This window comes from Symphalangus syndactylus, chromosome 6 (assembly GCF_028878055.3).
Source record: "Symphalangus syndactylus isolate Jambi chromosome 6, NHGRI_mSymSyn1-v2.1_pri, whole genome shotgun sequence".
Classification (NCBI taxonomy): Eukaryota; Metazoa; Chordata; class Mammalia; order Primates; family Hylobatidae; genus Symphalangus; species Symphalangus syndactylus.
The window spans coordinates 45,644,808-45,666,557 of NC_072428.2; the positions used below are offsets into that span (position 1 = coordinate 45,644,808).

The 21,750-nt window shown below is 43.9% G+C and overlaps 1 protein-coding gene across 5 annotated transcripts in view; it reads left to right on the plus strand.

The window, feature by feature from the left end:
• Nucleotides 1-21,750, plus strand: part of IRAG1 (inositol 1,4,5-triphosphate receptor associated 1) — a 123,843-nt gene that overhangs the window by 88,238 nt on the left and 13,855 nt on the right. For all 5 annotated transcript variants that reach the window (XM_055282422.2, XM_055282425.2, XM_063641107.1 and 2 more), the window contains 7 exons: nt 109-139; nt 2,226-2,366; nt 3,526-3,657; nt 5,717-5,858; nt 12,574-12,623; nt 13,169-13,276; nt 15,155-15,219. In XM_055282422.2, coding sequence (XP_055138397.1) covers nt 109-139; nt 2,226-2,366; nt 3,526-3,657; nt 5,717-5,858; nt 12,574-12,623; nt 13,169-13,276; nt 15,155-15,219 — 669 coding nt within the window. The remainder of the gene's footprint in view (nt 1-108; nt 140-2,225; nt 2,367-3,525; nt 3,658-5,716; nt 5,859-12,573; nt 12,624-13,168; nt 13,277-15,154; nt 15,220-21,750) is intronic.

Genomic DNA, 21,750 nt, shown 5'->3' on the forward strand with positions numbered 1-21,750 from the left:
CAACTTACTCCACACCTGGAAACACATGGTCTACTGGTCATTCAGAGTCACCTTTGGGTCTGTTGACTAGGTTGCATAAAGTTCAATTGTGTGTTTTCTTTTTCGCAGTGCCCCTCCACTCACTGAAAAGGAAGTTGAGGTAAGTGACTCAAGTGTGTTATGAAATTTAGTGCCTGTGCTTGATTGCGCTTATTCAAAACATTTCTTCCTCCAGACTCTAGCTCTGACATTTTTAGACAAAAATGAGAAAGAGTGACTGTGGGGTAATATGAACATTCATGACCAGCCCTCTTGAACCATGAGATCCCCATTCCCATGTCCGTTCATGGAAGATTTTGACAAATTTGGGCAAAGGGGAGAAGGTAGTTGGAAATTTTACATTCCTGTAAAGATCGTTTATATTCTTTAAATGTACGACTTAGATACACAAAACCAGCTGGAAGACTGCAGAATTGAATCAAATTTATTTCAAAATTACTGAAAAATGGTCAGATTTCAAGTTCTAAGCTTTAGTTTAGTGGGAAAGGAGGCTGGCCTCCTCAGGGTTTCAGCTACAAGAATGCCAGCTCAGCGGAGCCAGGAAGCTGTGCTGTCAGCAATCCGGCCTTCCCCGATTCCTCACTGGGGCCTCCTTGTCCCAGCAGGGTTGTGAGTGAGCTGAGGGGAATCTGCATTTCATTCTATGGTGGACAAAGAGAACTTATCAGAGGTGAGACAGTGAGAACTGCTGATGTGGACCAGATAAGCAGAGGAAGACAGACAGTATGAAGTATCTACCACAGATAGTATCAATAACTTGCAACAGGCATTGCACTTGCAGTCTATAATACACGCATAGCCAAGTTTCTAGATACTGTAGTTGGCAAAACCAAGACCCAGATCCAAGTGTTCTCACTGAATTCAGAACTCGTTATGTCACACTGCTGTTGAGGGGATAATCAAGGTATAGAAAATTAAGCATTGTGCATTATTCATAGACTTGACCAAGGCCGGATAAGGCAGAAAATTTCTATCACTGGGCTGTGAGCTCGAAGCTTACCCACTGACATTTGTGAAGATGGGCCATGGGCGGTTTTTTTAATGTCCAAATGCTGACCGCAAATGTATGTGGACACAGCTCTCAGCATGGTGGAAATAAAACAGGCTTTCAAATCAGACAGTCTGAGGTTAAATCTCAGCTCCGTTACTCCCTGTGTCACCTTGAACAAGTTAATGACCATTCTGGTCTTGGCCTCTTTACCCATAAACAGGTATAACAGTTCCCACCCCAGAGGGTTACTGTGAGATTACATGAATTTGTAGAATGAAAAGCAGTGCTGGCATATAGTAGATGCTCAATAAGGAGTAGTTTTCAATATTGCCATCATCATCATCATTGGGTCAATTCTGTGCCTTCAGTTCTTCTGGAGATGGTTGCCTTCCATGGGCCATGTTACATGAACTTCAGAAGCCCCTGTGGGTACTAACCCTGCAGGGTATAAATCTGCTACCACTCAGGGCAGATGATGGCTGTAAAATTGAAGACCATTGCTTCCTTCCTGAGTGAGGTCCATCTGTCTATTTCTTCTCCCTGGTAGTTTCCTACTATTCTGGGAATTCCATGTATGACCACTACTATCTTTTCAAAGTCTGTTCATGCAGGCTGCAATTTTGGCATGAAATATTTATTTATTCCAGAAAGCTTAACCGAACAGAATCATACCTGGCCTTATTTAATCTCCTGGCAGCTACTTAAAGCTTCTATCGATACAGGATTTGGAATACTCAGGCTAGATGCTGATTGAAGTTTGCTTTAAGTCAACAATGCTTAAATCTCACATGGAGTTTCTTTCAATACAGTATTTTCATGCAAAATCTCCAAAACCCCTCATGTAATAAATCCCAGCATACATCCAGATGCTTACACAATTAGCTGTACTGGCCTGAGTTTATCTAAACCCAGATACAGGATGTTATTTTCTTAAAATTCAGGGAAAAGCAAAGTGTTATTCTCTTCTTATTTTTTGGTAGAATACATTTGGACCTCTGGTTCTGCCTAGCATGGACCTTGGGTTACTGCTTTACCATCTTTTTTGTGGTTTCCTGTGAAGTGAGCATTTCACTTGCACATGGCTGCTTTGGCAGCTGGTTCCAGGGGCTGTTGCAAAATGCTTGTACAAGGAACACACCTGCAGTCTCTGCAATAACTCCTCCTAGCACCTCTCTCACACTCTTGTTCCCAACAGAACGTGTTTGTACAACTGTCCTTGGCCTTTAGAAATGATAGCTACACTCTGGAATCTAGAATTAACCAGGCTGAAAGGGAACGCAACCTGACAGAGGAGAACACTGAGAAGGAACTGGAAAACTTCAAAGCTTCCATTACGGTAATTGTGGAGCCTGATATGAGGAGTCCCTGGAGCTGGGACTGTCCCCAAGGGCCATACAGGGTGTCATGCTTCTCTCAGGTACCAAGTATAGTCTCCTGAAGTGAAAAATTGAGCCAAGACTCTGACAGAGTGTTCCTCAGAGAGCTGGGGGGACCTGAGGCAGAGATCCCAAAGGCCTGGTTCCCTCAGGGCTGTGGGCAGGTCCTCCAAAGCCTTGGGAGCTTCTCAGAAGGGGGCAGGGTGGCCTGGGTGTGACTCCTCCTTTCAGGCTGCCAGGGATAGCGTGTTCACATTGGGCTTCTCCAAGCACCAGAAGAAACTGTGGCCCAGGCCCCACAGAGGCCACTTCTCTCAGCCTGGATGGGGCCCAAAGCTGGCTTCATGAGAGCTCAGTCTAGGCTTGGTATGTGTCTTAGTCAGTTTGAGTTGCTGTAACAAAGGGCCATAGACTGGGTGGCTTAAACGGCAAACATTTATTTCTCATAGTTCTGGAGGCTGGAAGTCCAAGATCAGGGCACCAGTGCAGTCGGGTTCTGGTGAGGGCCATCTCTGGCTTGCAGACTACCACCTTTCCATTATATCTTACATGGTGGAAAGAGAACAGAACTCTCTGGGGTCCCTTTTATAAGAGCACTAATTCCATTCTTGGGGGTTCCACTCTCCTCACCTAATCACCTCACCCAGGCCCCACTTCACTATCACATTGAGGAGTTAGGATATGTCCCCCCAAAGTCAGCAGATGACTTTGGGGGGGGCACAGATATTTAGCCCCGTGGTCCCCAACCCCCGGGCCAGGCCGCAAACCAGTACCAAACCATGGCCTGTTAGGAACCAGGCTGCACAGTAGGAGGTGAGCTGCCTGAAAGCATGACCTCCTGAGCTCTGCCGCCTGTCAGATCAGCAGCAGCATTCGATTCCCACAGGGTCACGAACCCTATTGTAAACTGTGCATGCGAAGGATCTAGGTTGTACCCTCCTTATAAGAATCTAACGATCAGAGGTGGAACAGTTTCATCCCCAAACCATCGCCCCCACCAGATTTGTGGAAAAATTGTCATCCATGAAACCAGTCCCTGAGGCCGAAAAGGTTGGGGACTGCTGATTTAGTCCATAACATTATTTGAGGACCCCAGGTGATGCTCCTACTCCTGTTCAGTCCTCAGCTTCACTCTGGCACCACTGTGAGCACCGGGAGACCTACCAGAAGTTGCTGGAGGACATCGCTGTCCTGCACCGCCTGGCTGCCCGCCTCTCCAGCCGAGCTGAGGTGGTGGGCGCCGTCCGCCAGGTAAGTCTCTCCAGCCCCCAGTCTTGCCAACTCTGTTCCACCTATGTAAAGTAGAGCAATCACCCGAGCAGCAGCAACTACAGATACCACTTAGAGGTGGCTTCCTCTGGGCCAGGCATCCTATGTACATCATTGCAGTATTATTCAGAGTATTTTTGGCAGATCGCTGAATGCTCAAGGTGCTTTGTGGAAAATGGTTTCTGTGGACGCACGAGTTTGGGGACTACTGCATACTCTCTTTCTTTCTTGGAAATTTCTAACACATTGGCCTAATCAAGGCTTTGATAACTCCTATGGTGGAGAAGGCGGTTCACTTTACCTACGTAGTTCCCAAATGTATTTAACTGAAGAATTCCCCCCACAGCCCTCCATTTTATTTTTCTCAAAAAATACCTATTCAACTCCCATGGAGCTAGTATTTGACAAAACATGCTTTAGGAAAACCTGCTTTGTCTCATTAAATCCACCCAGCAACCCTATAAATATCCTGTTTCCCAAATGAAGATGCAGAGTCTCAGAAAGTAAAAGCCCTAGTGAGTGGCGGAGCGGGGCACAGGCCCAGGTCTGGCTCTCTCTTGGCCACTTTGAAGTCCTAAAGCACACAGAGCCCCACCCTGGCCCCCCATGTTGTAGCAGGAGCACACTGCCCAAGTTCTAATCCTGGCTCCACCCTTCATTTGCTGTGTGACCTTGGGCCGCTTACAGAAGTTTCACTGCTTCAGTCTTTTCAAGTATAAAATGAGGATGGTCACAGTATCTGCCATAGAGGGTTGCTGCCGTACTTGTAAAGCATTTGGATGTTGTTATTATGTTGCTATGACATGAATCTATGTCCTGCTGCTCTGGTTACGTGAGAGGAGGTTCTTGGGGTGGTGCAGCCCTGAGCAGTTCCTATTAAATAAAAGAAGGACCTGTCGCTGGGCCGTCCCACCCTGTGTCCTTCAGGACAAGGACATCTGACTCAGCAGTGGTGCCCAGGAAGTCACTCCAGCTGGGAGCAATAACACAGGAGGACTCTAGGGAAGTAGCTGGTCTCAGCCACGCATGGCTGTGGGACCTGTTCCTGCGAAGCCACTGGGTGTGTCCCTCTGTGGCCAGGCAGGGCCTGAGCTAGATCCTCTGAGGGATCTAACTGGGGTATGAGCAGGAGAAATTGTTCTCATTGTGTGCAGGCTTCCCAAACATGTGCCTCAGCCCACCTGTCACTCACGCCATCTGCTCCCTTCTCCAAATGGCTCCCTCGTCTTGGCTTCTATGCCTCAGTCTTTGCCTTCCTCTCTGGCTCCACTGGGCCAGGTCAGGCTTCATCCTGTTTTTCCCTGCTGCTCTCACTGCCATCAGTCTCACTCCCTTGAGTCCCATCTCTACCTGTGACCTGATTATGCTACTCTCTTACTTTAAGGGAGATATTCAATGGCTTCCCTTTTCCTTCAGAATAAGTTCAAATTTCTTTGTCTAGCATTCGAGGTCCTTCACAACCCGGACTTACAAATAGACCCAACTGCTTGCTGATTCCTACATAGGTAGGAGGACCTGTAGTGTCTGGGCTTTCTGGACAGCCCTGGTTTATGTCGATTGTCCCAGCATAATTTGTCGTCGTGCCTTTCTTCGCTCTCCAGAGGACTCTTATTCAGAGGATAAAACCTCATCTACATGTAAGCCCTGTGCTTCCCTGCCTCTAGACTCCTCTTGGAGTTCCCTGGCCTGAATGCTGTGTCCCTCCTGCCCTTGTCTATGGGCCCAGATGCTGCTCACATCCTACATCCACTTCTTTCCATCTCCATGAAGCCTCCCCTGACCCGTTCTCTGCAAGCAGAAACAACTCTCCTCTGCCTCTCATCTCCTGCAGTGTGGTGGCTGTGCTTTTCTCATTCTCCCTAAGCACAGGTGCTGAGTCCACCTCTCAGCTCACATGGCAGACAGCAAACTCTTCAGAGGGCAGAGTCTTGTCCCTGTGCCCTTTTGATTCTCCTAGCCCAGACCCTAGCTCAGAGCAAATAAGTGCCAACGGAGCCTTTCCTCCAATGGCCTCATGCACTCACGCGCTCCTTCCCTGCAGGAAAAGCGCATGTCGAAAGCAACAGAAGTGATGATGCAGTATGTGGAGAATCTAAAGAGGACGTATGAGAAGGACCATGCAGAGCTCATGGAGTTTAAAAAGCTTGCAAATCAGAATTCAAGCCGCAGCTGTGGCCCCTCTGGTAAGGACCTAGGCTCCTGCCCCATCTTGGCCCTACAAGGTGGACTTCCAAGAGCTCTTGGCTAGGATTAGAGCTGTCAGAGCAGCCCCAGGACTTATTTCCAGTTGAGCAGCACTCCTGTCCAGTGCTGCCCACAGGGGACTCCCAGCAGCTGCTTCAGTGGGCCTGGCAGGGCAGTCTGGAACCAGAAAACATGAGCCTTCCCAAAGTGACTTCCTAACTTCCAAAGCAATAAATCACAGTGGCTGACCATGGATACAAAGCCCATGGGCTACGAGAGCTCTTGGACTGACTTATAGGGTCTGAGAGTGTCCCTAGACCCTGTAAGTCTGTGTGCTTTGGGACCCCCTTTTAGGCAGCACATGCTAAGGAATTTGGGCTTTATTCTGGAAAGCATTAGGGATCCAGCCAATGACTTTAATCAAGAAAATGACTTGATCATATATGTAGTTTAAGAAGATTCCCTTTAACTGTGGTGTGGCAATTACATTACTGAGACAAAGCAGGGATAGAAAACCCCATGAAGATGTTCTTGCAACAGTCCAGGTGAGGGGTGAAACCTGGGCAGTTAGGGTGGAGTGAGAGTCTGGCTGAAGGAGATGTTACAGAGAAAAACAGCAGACTCATGGGTAAGACAGAAGTTTCAAATAAATACTCTTGTTTAGAAGTTCCATACGAATTGCTATAGGAGCACAGAGGAGGGCCCACCTGATTCTGCTTGAAGGGAGACAAAGAAGGCTTCAAAGAGGGATGGTATCTTGTTGGTGTTTTAAAGTAAAAATAGGAGTTCTCCAGTCAATAGAGGAAGATACATCCCAAGTAGAGAAACCAGCATGGACAAAGGAGTGGAGGTTGGGGGTGAAAAGAAGATGAAACAAACAGTTTGCCATAGTGGCAGTGTCAGGGTGTGGTAGTAACAGGTTGAAGGTGAGACTTGGTTGACCAGGGCCACATGCCAGGCCATGCTAGCAATTTAAGCCTCTAGGCAATGGGGAGTCATTGGTAAGTTTATACCACATGATGTAATCAGGCTTTATTTTTAGATTATTCTGACTTCAGTGGACAATATATTGGAGGTGTGCAAAAGCTGAGGTAAAGAGAGACACAGTAGGAGGCTCTTTCTCAGTCCAACAGGAAGAGGTTGGTGCCTTGGACCAGATCTCTCCATGGGCACTGTCAGGGTTTGGACTCTGGCTGATGAGGGTGGCTAGCAGGAGAAAACAGACCTTTTAGCAACAGGAATCCCTGTGGAATGCAAACATCCGTGTTACCAAGAGCTGCAGAAGGGAAAGTACAGAAAGTATAACAGATGGAGAAACCTTTATAAACAGGAGGTTTCACAAGTTTCCTGGAGAAGATCAGTGACACATCCCAGAGTCCAAAGGCAGCATACACACATGCTCCAGACTGTCTGCTTCGGATCTGTCAGCAAGGCTCCTGACCCACATGCACCTGGGCCTCTAACCATTTTCCGTCAGTGTTGGAAGCTGGGGAAGTTGCCACCAAAGGAATTCTAATGCATGGACTCCTGCATTTATTGCTGCACAAGGCCTCCTGCAAACCACCTTACCTAAGATTTATAGGATGAGCAGTTACCCATGAGTCTCATTCATTTATTCTACAGACATTTATTGAGTACCTTTGGTTCGCCCTATATAATACTGGAATATAGAGGTAAAGGGCACACAGTCACAGACCCAAAGGAGCTCCCAACCTTTGGGAAGTCAAGGCAGTGTATGTAGCCAGTGCTATGACAGAAGAAAGCAGACTTCCAAGGAGAACACACCACAGAGTCCCACGTTCAGTCTAGGAGGATGAGAAAACGCTTACCATAAGAAAGGTCAATGATAGCTGTACATGTTTTTCCGATATTTGTTTCTACTCCAGTTGTTCTTCCAAGCTATACCTCAGCTTGGGCTAGGCAGAGGGGCCGTAACCACTCAGCAGGTGTTTCCATAAGATACTCTATGACTGTTCCCTACTAGTGTTTGCATCTTAAGCCTTTACACAACCTCTGCAATCTTTGTCTATGCCTGGGGTTTTGAAGACTACAGTAAATAAAATATCCCTGATTTCAAGGAAGGTGATACACATTTTTTAAAATAACATGTTTCTTTCTGAATATGAAATTTCCCAATTGTCTGCATTTTGCATTATTTCCTTAATGTAGATTTCTAGAAGTAAAAATACTAGCTCAGGGGAAAGAAATTTTTTAAGGCTCTTAAAGCAAATTATTTTCAAATAACCCATTTATGTTTTTACTGAATGGGTTACAATACTCAATTCACTGTGCCATTGGCACCATTCTTGTTCTTTCTTTTTGTAAATATCCATGATTTTGATAGGCCAAAATTGTGTCTTATTGTTTTAATTGTATTTCTCGCCTTTCCAAATGTTTGTGGAACATTTGTATTTCTACTTTTAAAAATTCTGTATTTATGACCTTTGCCACTTGTAAGCTTGGTAGTTTACTAATTTATATGAACTCTTCACATGTAAAGAATATTTTCTGGTTCTGCTATTTTGGCTGACTGGAAAACTTGAAAATCTTTTGACCACAAGCACTTAGAAATTTCTGCTGGACAAAATAAAGCAAACCTTTGTCTAAATAGCTGAATCCACAAGAAAAGAAATTGAAATACCCAGATACAAGAAAAGAAAAGAGAACTGAAACCAAGCTGACCCTGCAGCTTCCTTAGGGACAAGTGGCAGCCTCGGTTATCTGGGAGCTGAGCTTTTGCACTTGCCTGTGATCTGAGACAAGGCCTGGAACACCTATGGTAGAGAGTTGACACAGATTCCCACAGAAAGTTAAGGCTCTCCAAGGACTATATCCTCAGATGGAATTTGGATAAGGAAAAATAATAATCACCAACCAGCAGAGAAACAAGGAAATTTGTTTCACCCTGGACTGTAGTAGGAAAAAACACTTTTTCCTTCCTCATAGGAAAAGTACGTGCTCACAAAGTGACAGCAGTGATGATGCAATATGTAGAGGATTTGAAAAGAACAGCAAGATGGTACCTCTAAGATATGTTAGAAATAAGCAGGAAAGCACTCTGGAGAGACAGATGCTGCACCTGGACACACAGGATTCCTCTAATAAAGCCTCACTGAAGATGACTTCACAACTTATAAAATATGCAAGAAAACAATTCATCATGAACAAAAATCATCAGGTATACCAAACAATAGGATTATATCCTGAGAACCTTGGAAAATAAAATGATCTGATAATTTTTTTAAAGATAAGCTTAAAATTGTTAGAGGTAGCTGGGTACAGTGGCTCATGTCTGTAATCCTAACACTTTGGGAGGCCAAGGTGAAAGGATCGCTTGAGGCCAGGAGGTTGAGACCAGCCTGGGCAACAAAGTGAGACCCTGTCTCTACAAAAAATAAAAATAAAAAACAATTAGTTGGATGTGGTGGTGGGCACCTATAGTTCTAGTTTCTCAGGAGGCTAAGGTGAGAGGATTGCTTGACCTCAGGAAGTCAAGGCTTCAGTGAGCTGTGATCATGCCACTGCACTTCATCCTGGATGACAGAGTGAGACCCTGTCTCTAACTTAAACAAAAATTATTGGAGACATAAAAGAATGGATCAAAAACAGAGTAAAAGAATACAATTATCAAAGAATAAAATAGAACTCCTCAAAATGAGGAATAAAGTCATGGAAATTAAAAACTCAAGAGTTTAGGTGTGGTAGTTACTATATTTGAGGCTATTCTTCATTATTCCAGATCTCCTTCTTCTGGGCACATTTACCCATCCCCTTGAAGTCATAAGGCAAGGCCATGGGATTTGCTTTGGTGAATGAAATGTGAGTAGAAGGACGTGTCATATCTGAACCTAGGCCTTTAAGAACTAGTATGCAATTTGCCCTGTTTCTTCCTCCTAACATGATAACCATCAGTGCTCCAGAATACTAGAAGGCCAGTATTAGGCTGAGTCCAGAGTGAGGAAACACAGAACCAAACCTGCTGCAGACTCAGAAGTAAATGGGCATGTAGCATAAGCAAATCACATCTTCCTTATTATCAGCCACTAATACTTTGGAGTTGCTTATTATTGCTATGCTATTAAACTAGTATAACCTAGCTTATCCTGATTGATTATAACATTTAAATCAAATTGGGCACAGTTGAAGAAAAATTAGTTAACTAGAAGATAGGTTTGAGGAAGTTACCCAATGTACAGTTCAGAGAAATAAATTGATTAAAATTATGAAAGAAGCATTGAGATATGAGATATAGAATGTAGAATGAGAAAGTCCCAAATACATTTATTAGGCCATCCTTAAGGGGAAAACCAAGGAGAGAAAATATTCCAAGAAAGAATGGCTGAGGATTTTCTAGAACTAAGGAAAGTCATCAATCATTGGATTCAGAAAATACAGTGAATTCCAAGCAGGAGAAATAAAAACACACCAAAGAGAAACTGTAGAACAGTAAAGACAAAGGGAAGATCTTAAAAGTCATCAAAGAGAGAAGATTATTTACAAAAGAATGACAATTCTCAATGGCAATAATAGAAGGTGGCAATGGATTAATCTCCTAAAAGAACTAAGAGAAAATAATTGTCAACCTAGAGATAATACGGATGGCTAAGATACCATGCAAGACTGAGGGCTTGGTAAAGATCATTTGCAGACAATTGAGAAAGTTTACCTCTCATAGACCCTCACTGAAAGAACAACTAGAGGATATACCTAAGGAAGATTGAAATTGAACTCAAACACATGCTCACAAATGTTCACTGCAGCACTTTTCACAATAGCAAAGACATGGAATCAACCTAAATGCCCATCAATGACAGATTGGATAAAGAAAAATGTGGTACATATACACCATGGAATACTATGCAGCCATAAAAAAGAATGAGATCACCTCTTTTGCAGGAACATGGGTGGAGCTGGAGGTCCTTATCCTTAGCAAACTAACACAGGAACAGAAAACCAAATACTGCATGTTCTCACTAAGAATTGGGAGCTAGACATTGAGTACATATGGCCACAAATAAGGGAACAACAGGTACCAGTGCCTACATGAGGGTGGAAAGTAGGAAGAGGGAGAGGAGCAGAAAAAATAAATACTGTCTACTAGGCTTAGTACCTGGGTGACAAAATAATCTGTACAACAAATCCTCATGACAAGTTTAGGTAATGCACCTGCACATGTACCCTGAACCTAAAATAAAAGTTAAAAAAATTTGAGCTCAAAAGAAACAAGTAGGATACAAGAAGGAATAGTCAACAAAGACATTTGTAAACGTGGGTAAATCTAAATAAGCACTCTCTATAGAAACCAACAAACATAATAAATAATTTAAGAATACAAACTCAAGGTGAAATAAAAATACTGGATAGCTATATAATTAAGAGGGAGGGTTATTATTTTAAGGTTTATTCAAGAAAAGAATAGAGATCTTCTTTAATTTTAAATTTAAAGTCAATATGTTCAAAAGTTAAGAGGACATGCTAAAGGTTAAAAATATAATGTATAATTTCCAAACAAATGTGTAGGGTGGGAGGAGAGGTAGAAAAAGTCAATGAATAAACAAAATAAATAGAAAATATAAAATTACGTGGTAGAAATAAATACAAATATATTAATCACAAGAACTATAACTAGTATAAATCTATTGGTTAACAGAATCTCAGATTAGATTATGAAAAAAACAGGCCAGGTGTGGTGGCTCATGCTTGTAATTCTAGCCCTTTGGGCGGCTGAGGCAGGTAGATACTTTAAGCTCAGGAGTTGGAGACCAGCCTGGCCAACATGGCAAAACCCTGTTTCTACTAAAAATACAAAAATTAGCCAGGCGTGGTGGCACACATCTGTAATCCCAGCTACTTGGGAGGCTGAGGCATGAGAATCACATGAACCCAGGAGCCGGAGGTTGCAGTGAGCCAAGATCGTGCCACTGCACTCCAGCCTATGTGACAGAGTGAGACTCTGTCTCAAAAAATATATATATATATATTGTTTTGGAAAAAAAACATACAGCTATGTGCTTTTCAAGAGACTCACCAAAAATATATGGATATGAAAGAGAGAGATATGCAGGCTAAATAATGTTGGTCAAACTGAATCAAATTGAATTGAGCTAGCAAATACCTTTCTCTACGCATACTTATGTGTTTCCTGGTGGTAGTATTATCCAGGTATGAAGCTAAACATATTAAGTGAGTTATATCACTTAATGTATGTAGTAAGGAGAAGAAAATCCTGGGGTGGTAGCTTCCTTTGTTCTGAGTCATTTGGTAGGTAATATATTGAAACTACTTCTGTTAGCAAGTTTTCATTATTTACTGGTACCACACCTTCCTTGCTCATAGTTTCTCTGACCGTACATCCTTGAATGAGCATGAAATAACCCAGTAAGTCTTGGTGTTGCTGAGTAGTTTTCATACACTATCTAGGGTGTTATGCAGAGCGTGTTTAATGGGGTCAGATAAAGATCAGAGGTCCAAGACTGGGGCTTCCTATAGTGAGTAGTGGAGTTAGGATAAAGATTTTGTCCCAAAAAAGCCCCCACTCTGCAGCCCCATCTCAAAGGATGAAGTGCCAAACTCAGTGTCCCTAACACCCAGACCCTTGGGCTATCCCTTGAGGGCCAGTTCTGGCCCATGGATACCATAGCCGAGTTTCTGTTTCCTGCTGGTGCCTAGCCTGAAACTTACCTGTGTTCTCTTCTCTGCTCCCTCCTGCTGCAGAAGATGGGGTCCCTCGTACGGCACGGTCCATGTCCCTTACGCTGGGAAAGGTATGCATGTTCAAGGAATACCAGGGCTCCTGGAAGAGTATGACAGAAGTTTCCATGGTCACCCAAACAGTCATTCATTCTGGGATCCATGGATGCCAGAGAATCTCTGAACAGAGTTTCTACTCGGCTTCTCACACTCTCAAGTTTAGCCTCTGACATCTTACCTTTCTTGCTTATGGTTTCCTTAACTATGTATACATCCCTTAAATGAACATGAAATGATCGTAAGCCTTCATATTGCTACAGGCAGCTTTAATACAGTCTCCAGGGTGTTACCCAGAGACTGTGGGGTCATTTCCATTCTGTATCTCCAAGATCTCATAAGCTAAAATAGAACAGATTGAACATTCACTCACCACCAACAGAAAATTTGGGTCAACTTTGGCCACTCTCTCCACACCAATTCCATCATTGCTACTGCAAAACCAAAATATCCAGTGAATGCCATTACAGCATTAGAAATTAGTAGGCTTTTTCCAAGCCCTTCTGAACTATGGCTATTGCTACCTCCAAGACAGTGAGCCTGGTCACTTCTCTTCCCACAGAATATGCCTCGCCGGAGGGTCAGCGTTGCCGTGGTTCCTAAGTTTAATGCCCTGAATCTGCCTGGCCAAACTCCCAGCTCATCGCCCATTCCCTCCTTACCAGTCTTGGTAAGTATGATGATGCCTGCCTCCCAGCACAGAATAGTAGAATAACCTTTCCTTCATACTGTCCGAGGGGGGTGACCAAATGGGGGCAGGGTCAACAAGGAGAGGAAATTTCCAGAATAGAATCTGAGTGATAGGCTCAAAAACTCAATATAGACCAGGCTGCATGTATTCTACTACCCTGGGAAGTCCCACTGCCCTTAGCATGGTGTTGGCAGCTCAGCGTTCTTTGCAAATGATAACTCTTTGCGCTTACACCACAATCTGCCAAGGTGGTTACAATTTTTTTCTACTCTGCAGTGGGCTTAAGTAGCTGAAGTTTGTAATGTGTGATAGCTGGTAAAACAGCTTTGAACCCTAGGTTCTCTGATTCCAGAGCCAGAGTTCTTCAACCCATTGTTCTCCTGCCTCAGTTCATTGTAGCATTGTTCATAACAATGAAAAGTGGGAAACAACTCCATGTTCACTAATAAGAGATTGGTTAAGCAAATGGATATCCCTATAAGGGGTTTCTGTAGAATTGTCCATAATTTATTATGAATCAGAAGCAAATAGAATATACAAAACCTAGTGTATAAACAGTATAATTCTGTTTTGTACTTTTTAAAAGAGTGTTTTTCTGTGTGTAGACATGGAAATTTCTGGTAGAAGATATGTGAAACAGCTAATGATGGTTATCTCTAGGCAATGGTAAAATAGTTCATTTTTATTTTCTTCCCGATGCCTTTTTATATTTCTATAATAAGAATGTATTAGTAATAATCAGGAAAAATACATTTCCATTTCTTTTAGACAAAGACGTTTAGATATAACAAAATATTTTCTGTATCCCAGGCCTTTGTGCATCTGGCTAATTCTCTCTAATTCTTTCTTCAGTGGTTTCTGTATCCCCTGCCTATGACTAGCACTACCCTATAAGGAAACAATCTGATCGTGTAAGCAATTGGAAATTCAAGCTCTATGCAATACCAATGGGTGGTATTCACTGGTTCTTGCCTCAAGCATTTCAGTCATCTATGAAATCAACCCAAATTCCCAAATTACCCACTAAAATAAAACAACCTGAAAAAAATGTTTAAGGATGTTGGAGAGGACTGGTTAGTGTATTTTAACAGATCTGTTTCCCATACTTTGCCTAAAAGCATAAATTTATTTTCCAAATATATATTCCTTTAGACTAGGGGCTGGCAATCAGGGCCAGAGATTAAAAACCACACAGGGTGCTTTTAAACCATTCTCCCCCAGGCCCCACACCAAGATTCTGGAGTGGATCGATACTTTTCTAAAGCCTCCCCCAGGTGATTCTAATGTGCAGCCAACATTGAGAACCGTTACTTAAACCAGATCCATTGGAACAAAAAAACGTGGAAATCTTGGGGAACGTATTGTAAAGAAATTTCTGATGGTTTGAGCTTTCAGTAGTGATTGGCATCTCCTGAGAATTGTACCTGGAGCTGTGTCTCTAGGGACAGTGATGAGCTTGTGTGAATCTATCGTAGGGAGCCTGGGACCTGCATTTGTAGGAGGCCCACTGGTGTTCAGTCACAGTTGCTAAACAGGACAGAGAAAAACTGATGGCTCCTCTCCAGAATGGAGCCTCAAGATGTAAACTTTCCTCTTCACTTAAGGAAACTTAACAGAGGCGAAGGAAAAGAAGCAAGCTTCATGTGCCCTAGAGGAAAGGAATGCTGAGGAAAGGAGGACAGGGAAGGCCCAAGGGAAAGGGCCAAGGCCTGGGCTCAGAAGAAGATTGGAAAGTGGGGGCATGGAGGAAAGAGGAGAAGCAGCAGCCCCCCTCCCAGCATCATCAGAAACCCAGCAGCTCTGGCTTCTTCCTTCTGTAGCACATCCTCAATTCTCTGTCTTCTGTTTTTCATTCAGTCGGAATCACCCAATGGGAAAGGCAGCTTACCTGTCACTTCAGCACTGCCTGCACTTTTGGAAAAGTAAGTTTGTCAATTTTCCTCTTTGCTTCAGGGATCTCTCAGGAAATTTCCCCCATTTTACTTTCCTTCCTCCCATTTTCATCCCCAAAATGCAGTGGAAAGCAAATTAAGTTTTAAGGGAAATGAATGAGAGTCTAAGACCCACAAAGATTTCAGAACCTGTTTGCAAAATTCTTGAACCAGGAAGATATCCTGACTGAGGCCAAGTGTACCCAATCTTAGAGAGCCCAGAGAAGACTGGAACCTTCTCTGCCAGTTAGGATTCTTTGGGCTACAGATAAAAGAAAGCCCCAACTCAGTGGGACTTAATAAGTCCAGAGGTAGAGCTGCTCCTGGTATGGCACAGCAGGGCTCTAGCTCAGCGTGTCTACAACTTCCTTGCCTCTGGCCACATTGTATGTTAACTTCATCATCAGGATTGTGGCAGATGGCTGGTAGTTCCTGGCATCCCCTCCAGACAGGACAATACCTAGAGGAAGAAAGGGACTGTTTCTTGCCATGTTCCTTTCTTAGGAATAAACCCAGAAGCCTTTCACCAGTCTTCTCTATTATCTCATTGACAAATCTGGAAGGAAGACCTTTTTAAAAGAATCACTTTGGGAAAGGGGTTGTCATTATGGGGTTAAACTATTCCCTGGGGTTGGTGAGAGGGTCAGCTTCCCATAAAGCAAAATGACTCCATGAAAAAGAGTAAATTCCTGAACAGAATCATGTTGCTGTTAGGAAGTAGGAAGGAAAATGCATACTGGATTAGCAGCCAGCAGTTTCTGTGATTTTCTAGGCATCTATGCAATTTGCAGATCTTTTAATCCTCAGCCAGAGTAAGGCAGGCTGTTTCTATGCACTCAGAGGAGTTTATAGCTTACTTTTCAAATTCTTTCATTTGCTTGCTGAAAAACATCTGGATCACACCTGCTGCCTCTCAGAATTTTCCCCTTGTGTCTTTTCTCACTTGGTAGAACATATATGTTATTCTTCCTTCTTCCTTGCCTCAAGACAGCTTTAGTCCTTCATTTTTCTTTGCTGTTAGAAAAGTTTTGCTATCTGGCAGGGAACGTGTATGTTGGGACCCTTTTCAGTACAGACAAGCTCCCACCTCCAGACTCAGCCTGTTTCCTACATCTCTCATTATGTACAGCCACCAGCTTATCACCTAGTGATTTGTCCCCTGTTAGTCTTGAAGTTTGCCTAGCATTTCTTCTCTTTGCCACCTCACCCCCATAAGCTCACAGGTCCTTCATATTACAGAGGGTCTCTTGGGGTCTCTTTCTCTGTCTTTTCTTGATCACTACAGGGAAATTGTCAAGAGGTAACACAACCACCACCACGTGGAAGTAACTGAGTTTACAGAAACTTACCAAGTCCCTAGAGTCATAGTGCCTCATCCAGGGTCTCTGAATCTCTCCAGAAATGGTCACCTGATGCTCTGACTGAGAAGCCCACCAAAATTTTCCCTATCAACCTTCCCTTTGGGTGCACAGATCCCTACTTCAGAGAACCCTCAACTCTAGCCCCTTTCCCAACTCTAGGCCTGCAGAGCCACTCAAGGCAGAAGATCTCTTCAACAGACTCTAATCATGACAGAGAGGGCCTGAACTCTGTAGAATTTATGCCAGGCCAGTTGAGCACTTCTGTCCCAGGCAGTGGGGATCATGAAAACATGAATTATCCTTGGTAAGGAAACTGAGATACAAAATTGGAGACAATAAGCAGCAGCCCCAAGTTAGGAGTGTCAATGGGTGACGATCAATAGTGGCATCACCTTTCCAGTGGTTTATAGAACCTGGAGAGATAGGGACAGAGTGGGGATTAAGGCAAGTCAAGCACGCTGGGGCTGACTTGCCAGTTGGGAATATACCCATGTAAGAATGGTTATATAAGAGGGGAGGTTATGTAAGAGGGGAGGGCATCTTCAGAGGACGAGGGGTTCAGGATGAACAACAGCTTCCCCTTCTGGATTTCTCAAAGATGTTAAGTGATTTCCATTTAAAACTGGAAACATGGCCAGGCGTGGTGGCTCACACCTGTGATCCCAGCAGTTTGGGAGACCGAGGCAGGTGGATCACGAGGTCAGGAGTTCAAGACCAGCCTGGCCAAGAGGTGAAACCCTGTCTCTACTAAAAATACAAATAAACAAACAAACAAACAAACACTGGAAACATTTACTTGATTCCCAACAGACTAACAATAAGACAATATATGAGTAAAAGTGAATTCGTATCTTCTGTCCTATACACAAATACAGTCAATTCTAGCTGCCCTATCCATATCGTGAAAGACAAATAATGTGTTATAGTTTAATATACATTGCTTCGGAGATTGTTGTATTCAGCTTCATATTAAAATGATTTCACCTTTCCTAAGCATACAGTGACGAAGCAGGAAGGACACTGGCTAAGCAAAGGATAAGATCAAATACCCTGTGGCTAGTTCTCAGGAAAATACTTGAGAGCTGGTTACACTGCTCCATGAGATTTCAGAGAATGCTGAGCCTTGTTCTTGAAGGTCATTTCGTAATGAACTGCTCTTCACTCATCAAGGGCCTAAAAACCTATAGACTTAAACATACGGGTGGAGAGTGATATTTAAAGTTAGTCTTGAAGATGAAGAGAAAAAAAAGCTCAGGAGCAGTTCCGCAAGTAGAAATGGCTATGTAATTGTAGTCTTTTGTTCTTTCATTCCTTCAGCAATTAATCACCAAGGGCCAGACAACATAGAATGTACTCAAGGAGCTCACAGTCTAGTGGGAAAGACAGATGGGAAGCAGCCTATTATAATACAACACGATGAGTGGGATTGTAAGGAAGTGTAGGTTGCTAAGGGAATGATGCAGCAGAAAATGAGCACCTAACCCAATTTTGGTATAAGGTTGGGGGAAGTGGGGAAGTGAGGGGAAGAGAGAGCTTAGAAAATGATTCCCCTTGGCCGGGCAGTGGCTCACGCCTGTAATCCCAGCATTTTGGGAGGCCAAGGCGAGTGGATCACTTGAGCTCAAGAGTTCGAGACCAGCCTGGGCAATATAATGAAACCCCATCTCTACAAAAAATATAAAAATTAGCCAGGCATGGTGGCATCCACCTGTAGTCCCAGCTACGTGGGAGGCTGAGGTGGGAGGATGGCTTGACCCCCGGAGGCAGAAGTTTCAGTGAGCTGAGATTGCGCCACTGCACTGCAGCCTGGAGTCTGAGCGACAGAACCAGACCCTGTCTCAAAAAAAAAAAAAAAAAAAGTTTCCCTCTAGGAACTTACTTTTAAAGTAAAATCTAAATGGTACATAATCAACTAGGTGAACAGGAGGTTAACAACATTCCAGGCTTTGTCCATGTGACAAAGTATGGAGTATTCAAGAAATGATGATAATGATAACGATGATAATGGTAATTACTGTTGACTACTGCACTGATGACAGTGGTAATTATTGTTAACTATTTGCTGCACTGATGACAATGGTAATTACTGTTAACTATTTACTGCACTGATGACAATGGTAATTACCGTTAACTATTTACTGCACTGATGACCATGGTAATTACTGTTAGCTATTTACTGCACTGATGACAATGGTAATTACTGTTAACTATTTACTGCACCTTGCTTTATGCCAAGTGCTTTACTAATTTCTTTGTATTAAGAATCTCAGTTAATCCTCACAGTAATTCCATGAGGTAGGTATACTATTAATATCTCTGTTTTATAGATAAGGAAACTGAAGTTCAGAGAAATCGTCACTTGCCTGAGGTTACACAGCTGGTAGATAGCAGAGCACATGCCCTTACCCTTTTAATAGACCGCCCAACTGGAAGAACAAAACGAAGTTCACTGTGACCATAGAGAAGAGGATAAATTTAAGAGCTATTTTTGAAAGAGCCTGGTGACTGGCTGGGCATGGAGTGGAGAACAGAGTCGGGGTGAAAGACAGGGTGTGTGGGGAACCGTTCACAGAGGGATCAGCAAAACCAGGATGTAGATGATGCACAGGGTTAGTGTCAAAAAGGGTTATTACGTTAATGTATCACAGGGCAATTTTAACTCTGAATCTCTAAAAATAACCATGTTTCTATACTCTTGAAGCACCCAGGGTAAATTCCTTAAAGATTTCATAGGACGCTAAATTTGTACAGTAAGCAACTCCCCTTTGCTGATGGTATTTTGGAGTAAGTCCACCCCCCCACACCCACCCCAATAAACTTGTGGTGGACCCCGGGTATCTAGGACTGAGTAACACGGAGTAAGGAAGCTTGGGTTCCCTGGGCTGGGCTTGTCAGAGGGAACCATGCAGTGGGAGTGACTTGGAAACATTGCTGAGCCCAAGAAGAAATGCCCATCGCAAAGGATAGTAGCCACTCTCAAATATTGTTTACCACATGGGAAAAGTTGAATCTGATATACCTGCCTGTCCAAAAACATATTTTGACTAGTTCTTCACATTACTGAGAGCTAAGCACAATGACAAACATTTTTGACCTGGTGCATGTGTGAGAATAATGAGCCTCATTTTCATGAATCATCCCAGAAAGCAAGCACATAGGATTTCAGGCAGGGGACAGATGCCAAGATCCATGAGCCTTTGGGCCAGAAATCCCTAGGGTGGGCACAGGCTGTGCTCAGCTCCAGTTTACGGCCATGATTACAGATTCCTTTAGCCCAACCCAAACACTGGGTTCTCAGGAAATAACCATTTACAGAGAGGACTTGTGCCTTTTACAACATTCCTAGGTAGGGACTGGATAAGTCATAGTGAAACCGATGCAACTTGACAGGCACTTAAAGGCACCTACTGTGTGCCAGGCACTATTTTGACCCAAACACAGTCCTTCTTCCTGTGATTACAGTCATATGAAGGTATCTGAAACATACATCAATGCCCTCCCTGTGAGTCACGCTGTCACAGAGGTACAGTGGCAGCATAAAGGGAGAGAGAGGGCCAGGTGTGGTGGCTCACGCCTGTAACCCCAGCACTTTGGGGGGCCGAGGCAGATGGATCACTTGAGGCCAGGAGTTCGAGACCAGCCTGGCCAACATGGTGAAACCCCATTTGTACTAAAAATACAAATATTAGCCAGGCGTGATGGTGCATGCTGTAATCTCAGCTACTTGGGAGGCTGAGGCAGGAGAATCGCTTGAACCTAGGAGGTGGAGGTTGCAGTGAGCTGAGATCATGCCACTGTACTCCAGCCTGAGTGACAGAGTCAGACCCTGTCTCAAGGAAAAAAAAAAAAAAAGGAGAGATCAACTTTAACCAGAGGGTGTGGGGGAGGGGAGAACACCAGCAAAGGTTTTACAGAGGAGAAGGCATTTGAGGTTAGTCTTTTTTTTTTTTTTTTTTTTTGAGACAGAATCTCGCTCTGTCACCCAGGCTGGAGTGCAGTGGTTCAATCTCAGCTCACTGCAAGCTCCGTCTCCTGGGTTCACGCCATTCTCCTGCCTCAGCCTCCCCAGCAGCTGGGACTGCAGGTGCACGCTGCCACACCCGGCTAATTTTTGTATTTTTAGTAGAGACGGGGATTCACCATGTTAGCCAGGATGGTCTCAATCTCCTGACCTTGTGATCCACCTGCCTCGGCCTCCCAAAGTATTGGGATTACAGGCGTGAGCCACCGTGCCCGGCCTGAGGTTAGTCTTAAAGATGCTTAGGGAGAAACTTCTAGATAGTTAGAGAAGATATTTAGGAAATGACAAGCTCAGTTTAGAGGTCAGGAGAGAACAGCAAACATTTTACATATTGTGTTTCCCCCACTTCCCACCCTACCCGCAACCCCTCCACTCCCCACTACCCCCCCCCACCACACACACACACTAAACAAAGGCCCTCCCAGACACTTACACTGTAGACAAGCAGCCTTGAAAAGAGGGGCAGCATGGAAGCCACTGTCCAGCCTGAGGGCAGGAAGGGTTTCACTCAGCAGAGTGAAAGGAAGAGACTTCAATTTTTTTTTGTTTTGTTTTTTGTTATTTAGGTTTTAGGGTACATGTGCACAATGTGCAGGTTTGTTGCATATGTATCCATGTGCCATGTTGTTTTGCTGCTCCCATTAACTCGTCATTTAGCATTAGGTATATCTCCTAATGCTGTCCCTCCCCCCTCCCCCCACCCCACAACAGTTCCCGGAGTGTGAGAACTCATGGACACAGGAAGAGACTTCTATTGAAAGAAAGGCAGGGGTTCATGGAAGGCTTCTATTGAAAGAAAGGTGGGGATTCATGGAGGGCTTCTATTGAAAGAAAGGCGGGGATTCATGGAGGGCTGGAAAGTCCATCTTGACACGCAGGTGGAAGACCAAGGTGAGAGTCCCAGCACCAATAATGTGAATTTAGGCAAGTCACTTAATCAACCTGAGCTTGGGTTTCTTATCTATGAAATGGGATAATACCCCACCTAGGTGGCAGATAGTGTAGTCAGAAGAATGGGCGCATATCAGACTGCACAGGGTAAAATTTGGGCTCTACCACACACTGGTTGTATGATCTTGGGCTGATCCCAAGATCATACACATTCTCTCACTTGATCTTTCCAATGATAAGAAGAGCTAA